The 8,731-nt window shown below is 44.6% G+C and overlaps 1 protein-coding gene across 11 annotated transcripts in view; it reads left to right on the top strand.

Moving 5' to 3' along the window:
• The first annotated feature begins 375 nt into the window (after window positions 1-375).
• The window catches only part of ASPH (aspartate beta-hydroxylase), a 226,948-nt gene continuing 218,592 nt past the window's right edge, over window positions 376-8,731 (top strand). For 2 of the 11 annotated variants that reach the window (XM_058699672.1, XM_058699666.1), the window contains exon 1: window positions 697-2,067. In XM_058699672.1, coding sequence (XP_058555655.1) covers window positions 1,929-2,067 — 139 coding nt within the window. In that variant the 5' untranslated portion in view covers window positions 697-1,928. Of the gene's footprint in view, window positions 2,068-8,731 lie in introns of all 11 variants that reach the window. The other 9 variants (XM_058699671.1, XM_058699664.1, XM_058699674.1 and 6 more) reach the window with 8 other exon arrangements.

Below are 8,731 nucleotides of genomic sequence, written 5' to 3'. Positions count from 1 at the left end.
TCAGACTTGTCTTTGCAGATAGGACCAAGGAGGTTTCAGGGACACATCTGCTAAGAGAAGAGGGAGCCAGGTTGAGACAATCTCTGCTCCAAACCAAGCCTTGTCTTGAAAAGAAAATTTGGACCAGAGACTCTGGAGCCAGATGGACTGAGTTCATATCCCTGTTCTATCACTAGATCTGTGACCTCAGTTACTTTGCTTAACCTCTCTGGGCCTTAGTGACCTCATCCCTAAAAATATGGACACAGTAGCAGGACTTGGTGAGAATTTAAGAGTTCAAATATCTACAGTATTGTTTTTCTCACTTCCGCTCTCATTATTATTTTATATTAAGTACTCTCACTTGGATTTGTGTCTTAGTCCAGCTCCTCACCTCCCCATTGGAATAATGTAAGGGGACCTGGATGGGAGAAAGGATGTGTAGAGGCAGAAAGAGATGGGATAAGAAAAACAAAGACCCGTTTCAGTAAAAACTGTGAGCTCCCCTGCACCTGTTACCTCTTGATGACTATCTAACATTATTTCACAAAAAGGAGAGAAAGGACTTCTTTCCGCTATGTGGGCAGTGCCCAAACAGTATCCAGCCATTCACGTAAGAGTCAAGTGGGCCCCGGGGGAACCTGCCAATGGAAGAGAGTGATGTTGGAGAAGGGGGAGGAAACCAGATGCCGCACTGCAAAGCTCTCTGGTTCAGAGCCCTCCTGAGACACATCTAGGGTCAGGGTCTCCGCAACGTGGCCAAGAATTGGGGGGAAGATTTTAAGAAGTTGTCAGAAATGTATCAACTCACGAAACGTTTCTCGCACATCTGTTACGCACCAGGCATTGTGCTGGATTTGGCGACACAAAGATGATGGTGACGTCAAGTTACTCAAGTTCCTGCCTGGATCATCCATGGACCCAGATTTTTAAGAGCTCAGAGGCAGCTCAGGCCCAGGCACTCTGCGACTGTACACGAGGGGACCCACGGTTGGGGACACCAAGGAAAGATGACTGTAGGCGTGAGCCCAGCAGACGGAGAATTCAGAGAGAGGGCGCTCTCCAAGGGCAAGAAAATGAACTTTTTGTTTTACATCTACACTTGCGCCTTTAACTAAGAGTCTCTGAAAATACTGATGGCACGAATTGAAGTCCTGCTTTAAAACCCAACCGATCAGTCACCTGTGACGTAGGCATCGAACTACTCCTAACATCACCGTTTCAAAAATGGCTTAATATTACCACTGACAGGAAACAACTCTTTCGCAAGAAGCGGGACTGCATTCCTGGGTGTCCGTGCGTACAGTCGAGTGGGACGTGAACAAAATTCGCAGAGAAGGGCCTAGAGGCCGCGCGCTGGGTGTGAACGCAGCACACGTGTCCGCCGTCCCCGCCTCCTCGCCCCGCCCCATCCATCCCGATCTTACAGGGTCCGCCAACGCTCGCGAGAGCCCTCTTGGCTTCCACGTTTGCCACGTTCCAAAGGACCCAGACAGCCTGGAAAGTCGAAGGCGGCTCGCGCTCACAGGCGGCTGCGACGCTCCAGAACAGCCCCAAGTCTGCAGGGGGCGGGGAAGCACGGCACGGTTCCACCCTTTCGCAGGAGCCGTTGTGATTGGCTGTCACCCCCGTCACTCAGCCTCCCCGAGGCGGGGAGGAGGCGGGGCTCGGGCGGGAAGGGGCGTGACCGAGGTGGGCCTGTGAGCCGCGCGCTCTCGCCTGGGGAAGGAGTCACAGGTTCGGCGCACGCGAGTGCTGGGCGCGCGCAGCCGGCACGCGGGCGAAAGTCCTCGGAGGCGCGGCGGGCGGTGCCGAGACCCAGGCGCAGCTGCAGGAGCGGCGGCCCGCACCCGCTGCAGCGCCGGCCGCCGTCAGCGGCCCCCGCGCCTCTGGTGTCCCGGCCCACTGAGGGAGCCCCCCACCCCTCACCCGTTTCAGCAGTGCGCGCAATGGCCCCGCGCAAGAATGCCAAGGGCGGCGGCGGCAACAGCAGCAGCGGCAGCAGCAGCAGCAGCAGTGGCTCCGGCAGCGGCAGCCCGGGCGCAGGCACCAGCGGCGGCAGCAGTAGCAGCCCGGGGGCCCGGAGAGGTCAGAGGAGGCGTGCCGGGGAGGGCGAGTGGGGCCCCCTGGGAGGAGGGGCCCGGGCGGCGGGAGCTGCGGTTCCAGTTCCCCGGATCCCGCCGTGCATCTCCTCCATCCTCCGCGTCGCTCCTCCTTTTGGCGCGGGGCGGAGGCCGCGCTCCGTGGGCAGGCGGGCGGACCCGAGGGGCCGGGCGGAGCTGGGTCCGCGGCCTTGGGTTGGTCGCGCCGGGGAGCCCCTTCCCGGCTGACCCCTCACCTGCAGGGCACCGCCGGGAGGGAGGTGACTGATCTGCTCTTGCTTGGCTTTGCGTGGAATGAAAGATGGGAGTGAGGGAGCCAGTTTACCTTTTTGCCTTGCACATTTTGGAGAGTTTGGACACGAGCCAAAGTCGGAGAAAATAAGTTCCTGCCAAACCAGCAGCTTTTAAGAGCAGCTCAAAGAATAATCCTCGTGTGTGTGTGTGTGTGTGTGTGTGTGTGTGTGTGTGTAGGCGGGGGGTGGGAGTGATTTGAATGTACTTGCAAATTATTTTCAATATTTTTGCCTTTATGTAGCTTTCTTAACATGCGTTGTAGTTGCCTTTAACGTATTGTAGAATACCGGGTGAACTTTGCTATTTTTTCACTTTGTCTTCTCTTTTTTTAAAAAAAATATGTTGGGTATTCACCTTTTTTCCTCCATGTGCTTGCCCAGCAAAGAGAACAGTGCAGATGTTTTAAATCTGTTTCATCTCATATTTCAGTGGTTCTCAGTTTCTTTTATACTTCCTTGACTCACTTAGGATATTGAAACTGCAATACACATGTGTACACTGGGAGCAGATAACCGTTTTGAAATGATTTAGACTTTTTGTTTCTGAGGTCTACACATAATCGTTTCATACGTAAAGAAAATAAATCAGATGACTATAGTCATGCTTCAAAGAATTATTTTTTAAATAGCACTTACCACTTTGTGAAAGTATCTTATTTTCCTGTGTATTGTCTTCCTGTCTTACCGCCTCCTCTTGTTCATTCCTATTCCCAACTCCTAGAATAGTCCCGGACTGTAATAGATGCTCAGTAAATATTTAATTAATGAGTGAATGAGTAAATTTAAATGGTGAACATAATGCAGTTAAAGTCATTGCACAAATTTAGACTCTAAAAGCTAATGCTTGTATTGTAAATCGAAAAAGATACACACAATTTGAAGTTCAAAGAAAGCATATTAGGGGGACCTGGGTGGCTCTGTTGGTTGAGTCAGACTCTTGATTTTAGCTCAGGTCATGATCCCAGGGTTGTAGAACCTGCTTAAGATTGTCTCCCTCTCCCTCTCTCAACCTCTCTCCTCTCTCTCTCTCTCTCTCTCTCTCTCTCTCTCTCTCTCTCTGCCTGTCTCCCTCTGCCTGTCCCCTGCTCCTGTGTGTGCTTTCTGTCTCTCTAAAATAAAAAAAATTAAAAAGAAAGCATATTAATTCACTTTTGACATAAGTAAGTTTGTGTTCCATTGTCACTTGTCCTTAAATGCCGGCCAGTGCTTAGATGGGCAGAAGAGTAGATGAACAGTCCTGGGTGGCTTTGGCTACCCATTAAAAAATTTCCAAATGAGGGGCACCTGGGTGGCGCAGTCGGTTAAGCGTCCGACTTCAGCCAGGTCACGATCTCGCGGTCCGTGAGTTCGAGCCCCGCGTCAGGCTCTGGGCTGACGGCTCGGAGCCTGGAGCCTGTTTCCGATTCTGTGTCTCCCTCTCTCTCTGCCCCTCCCCCGTTCATGCTCTGTCTCTCTCTGTCCCAAAAATAAATAAAAAAAAAAATTAAAAAAAAAAAAAAAAATTTCCAAATGAGAAGAGCCTAAAGACCAAGCAGTAGCACTGATGAACAAGACTGTTAGTTGTTAATTGTTAGTGTTAACTGTTGTCAGAAGTTTTCTGTAGCTGTTTACAAGTGAAGCACATCTTTGTTCCATTTTACCCTTCAGACTCATGGGTAGAGAGGGCTGATTGCATCTGAGCAAGTGACTGTAGATAGACTATTACTGGGTTAGAATTAGTACTGGGGAATGTATATTGTGTTCCCACCTCTACTGGTTCAATAACTGAACCAGTTTTATTTTTTTTAATTTATTTATTTTGAGAGAGAGGGAGAGAGAGAATCCCAAGGAGGCTCTGCACTGTCAGCACAGAGCCTGACGTGGGGCTCGAACTCACGAACCCCCAGATCCTGACCTGAGCTGAAACCAAGACGTTTAACCGACTGAGCCATCCAGGCACCCCACTGAGTGAGTTTTAACAGGCAGATAATAAGTTTAGGAAATGTTATGACCTAAGTTAATATATTCTGACTTTCATATTCAAATATTTAAGAGCTAGCCCTGTCCATATTTGAGGATATGTAGCCTTTTAAGCATTGTTCACACTGATTTCATAACTGTCGTGGAAAGACCTGGTATGTAAAAAAGAATATGTAAAAGACAAAAGTAACTATATTACAGAAACAAAACACAAAACATTTAAAAAGTTGCTATTGGGGGTCTTGCATGTTATGTGAGGAGTATTCTTTTTCTGTAACCATATTTTGTAGTAAATACAGACTTCTGACTGTGGGCCAGGTAGAACCACTGGAGTGGAAACAAGGATTCTTTCAGCCTTAAGCAGTTACACTACAGTGTGAAAGTGTGATCCTGTTTATATTGTTTGCTTACAGCAGGTTATACGTGAAACATTAAGCCCACTTCCTTTTTGTTGCCGTGTTTATTGAGTCACTGAGGTATAGACATGGATTCTCAAACTGTTCTCATCTGCTGGGGAAATCATAGAAGCTGAAGAAACTTTAGCAGTGGCATTACCGTAAGGCCCATTCAGTTCCCTTCTCTAACTTTATAGATGAGGAAATTAATTTCCATAAAAGTTGTATAATTTATTAAAAGTTGCATGGGTCTTGGAAACCCAGCTAGTTAATGGAAGATCCAAGGCTAGAACTCAAGTTTTCTGTCATTCGTTCACTAGACCATGGTACTTGAATTATGGGTCCTCTAATTTGGGAGATTTTATGGGAATTTTAGAGTTGAAATAGACCATCCATTTCCTTCTGCAGATCATCTCTTCCTTTCTGGCTGTGTCTGTGGCATACTACAATAGTTTATCTAATAAATGCTTTTTTTTTTTTCACATCAACAATTGAATTTGACTAAAATTGTATTTGAAATACAGTTCATTTAAAATCTTAATTTGAGGGGCGCCTGGGTGGCTCAGTCGGTTGAGCGCCGACTTCGGCTCAGGTCACGATCTCGCGGTCCGTGAGTTCGAGCCCCGCATCGGGCCCCTGTGCTGACAGCTCAGAGCTCAGAGCCCGGAGCCTGTTTCAGATTCTGTGTCTCCCTCTCTCTGACCCTCCCCCATTCATGCTCTGTCTCTCTCTGTCTCAAAAATGAAATAAACGTTAAAAAAAAAAAATTAAAAAAAAAATAATAAAATCTTAATTTGAGAAGGAGTACATGGGCTCAAATAGTAAGTTTTTTGAGATGTTTTGCATTGACAGTCTCAAGTTGATGACATTGGTCACATGAAACATTGTTTCTTCAATTTTTGTATAAAAGTATGGGGGGGAGGACTTTGAAACATGCACTTGAGGGAAAAAGTGATTCTCTGGCCTTCTCTCTTTCTTTGTGATCATTTTGTTGACAAGTGATGTTTAGGACGTAGGGGTTTACAGAGCAGATTTTTTATTGACGAGTGACGTTTAGGACGTAGGGGGTTTATAGAGCAGATTTTATTGACAAGCAACGTTTAGGACGTAGGGGTTTATAGAGCAGATTTTTTAAAGCAACTGTCTGCTTTTCGTTTACATCTTAGACTTAAATTGAAAACTAATAAAATGTCTAGTTTCATACAGAGCTCAATTTTACCTTTTCAGTTTCAGTAAAACCTTCAGTTTTACTCTGTAAAATAGAAAATAAACATGAGCAAAGTGGACACACTGCCTTTAACCAGCATATAAAAGTTTAACTTGCCAGTTGGGGCCAGGGGAAACCTATTTCAGATTTATTGATTGGAACATTCTTGGTTAGGAAGGATCACGATGGCCTTTTGGGCTTAGTTTGTAGCTTACAGACACTGGTATGTGTAGTGTTTTTGTTTGGTTAGCTTTTCCTTTTTGAGGATCATTAAGTCTTTCCCTGTAGCTTCTTGTAACATGCTAGAGGGATGTAAACATCTGTTTGTCTAGTCGTGTCAGGCTAGTACATTACCCTTTACCGGTAGATGTCACTGTAGAATACGTTTTGCTCTTTCAGTTTGAAGTTTCGGGTTATATAACACCACTTAGTTTTTTCATTTAGTCGGTTCTGTACATATTCAGAAGTATTGATGGACAGCAACTTAAAGACTAGTAGCCATTGAACTCAAGGTCTCTAACAGATTTTGAAATTCAGTAGTTAGAGTTGGCTTCTAGTAGCAGTATTTATTTAGCTTATCTTACTTAGAATTAAGTGCATTCATGTGTTATCTGTAAAATGTATGCATTCACAGATTGATTTGATGGATACTAATCATTTAGAAATTTGCTCTTTCTTTCTTTCGTTCTTTCTTTCATTCTTTCTTTCGTTCTTTCTTTCTGTATCTCTTGGACTACTCAGTTAACACAGACACATTGCTGATTGCATTCTGGCTCCCTTGAATTCAGAGGCCTTCATGAAATTCCCTTTCTTTATCCAAATGTTATCAGTTAGGGCCAGTTGCTTAACCCTCCCTTAGTCATTCTGGGATGAAAAGATAGCGAGGCCCTAACTCTTCTACTGCAAGAACTGGGTGCTAGTTTGTGTTCAGTTGCACGGCATTCTGTTCAGCCTGGTCAGATCATATGAAACCAAGTACTAAAAGATGTTCTGAGGGAATTCTTGAACACATTTTTAAAAGAACAAACATATTAACCTGTAGGAAGTAAAAGGAGAGATCTCTATTTTAGTCTTCTTTAAAATCCCTTGTGGCAGAGAGATTACTAGAAAAGGAGAAGTTTTCATTTTCTGCTAATTAGCAACAGAGTAACTTGGAAAAAGACTCAAGTGGTTTGTCTGTCTTATTTTTAGTTAGTACAGAAGTTTAACCCCTGAGCTTGCTGGTCCCAGTAGAATAACTTTTTTTTTTCTTTTTTCTCTAGAAAGGAATGTACGTTGGGAGTCTATTAACCTGGATTTATGTCCATTTAAGACCTGTATAGCTAGTCTCTCTCAGAATCTCTTATCTCGGTCTCTCCAGATGGGAAGAATTCTTCTCTCGTTTCATTTCATAGCTGTAAAAGCCCTCAAACCCATCTTCTGTGCCTTTGTGTTTCTCAGATACATTCATTAAAGTGTCTCTAGTGGTAAGGGTGGTCAATATAAGGCTGCAGAGCTAAGCAGGTCATTGCATGCTTGACATTTTTTTATGATTGAAAAAGAAATCATTTTCTAATATGTTCTGTTAGCACATTTAAGTAGGATGGCCGTCCTAACAATAGTGTTTATGCTGTGGCTTGGAGTATCACCTGACACATTGTTTTCTATCTCTGAGGGTGAAAGTATGCTCTTTGCACAACAGCGTTCAACTTGCTGATTTACTCTCCAATCCTTGGAGATATGTTACATTCTTTTATTATACTAGAGCTCGGATACATTTTAGTCTTTTGACGCTACTCCAGCACACTGTTTTAATATGAAAATATGCAACTTTGTGTCTTAGAGACTTCTGCATCTCCTAAGTAGTTTGATTTCATTTTGTACTAAGTATGGTAGTACTAAGATCTTGTATCTTGTAGTAAGTATCTTTTGTACTAAGATACAGAAAAAAAATTTTTAGTTAACTTCCCTTTAATAAAACTGGAATGTATTTAGAGCCCCTCTACAATTTACTCCAGTCTCTGGGGAAAAAGCATCAGTCACCTGTCGGGAGATATGGGGGTGCTTGGGTTCACTCTCATGTTTCAGTATCTGCTGCCCCAGTATCTGCCCAGCTCTCCCGCAGGAGTGTGAGTCTGTCTGGGTGGATTCATGTCTGGTTCGGCCCTGGTCCTACAGTTCTGGCCATGTCTGCTACAAGACTCGATGTTCATTTCTTTGTTCTCTGTGTGTCAACTGTAGGCATATATTCTGGAGTCCCGTGCTTTAACCTTTCTCGTTCTTCTAGTAGTGCTGGGAGCCAAGATGGTATTTTCTTGTCATTCATTCATTACTTATTTATTTTTCTTAAATTTGATTCTCCTGCAGTGAGGGAGCTTCAGGCATTTGGTCTGCATTTTGTATTTGTTTTTCAGGGATATGTCTTAGTTACCTTTGGCTGATGTTATCTTTTACTGGGAAATCACTGAATGCAGTTTAGTTCTCATCAGATTGATGACACTTGAGGACACATTTGCTACACTTAAGCTGTTAGACTCAGGAAGTTTTGAATTTACTTGGTGAATAAATCTTAAAAAAAAAGAATAGTGTATCAGAACTTTTGAAGGATTTGGGCTGGTCTTTGGCTCCCTGTGAGATCCAGGTGGCTTTGCCTAGTCATTCTGGCTGTAGTAGAACTGTCATCATCTGCCATAGATGCTCTCTGTGCTCTAAAGCAGATAGGGGTGGTGAGTCAAGTGGGGCTAGGGTGGTGGAGGAGGGGTGTCCAGTTAAAGCAGAGTGGAAAGCACTATTGCAGTACTTGGAGAAATGCCAGCA

This window comes from Neofelis nebulosa, chromosome 14 (genome assembly GCF_028018385.1).
Source record: "Neofelis nebulosa isolate mNeoNeb1 chromosome 14, mNeoNeb1.pri, whole genome shotgun sequence".
Classification (NCBI taxonomy): domain Eukaryota; kingdom Metazoa; phylum Chordata; class Mammalia; order Carnivora; family Felidae; genus Neofelis; species Neofelis nebulosa.
Note: the sequence above shows the minus strand (reverse complement) of the source record. Positions and strands in the feature narration are given on the sequence as shown.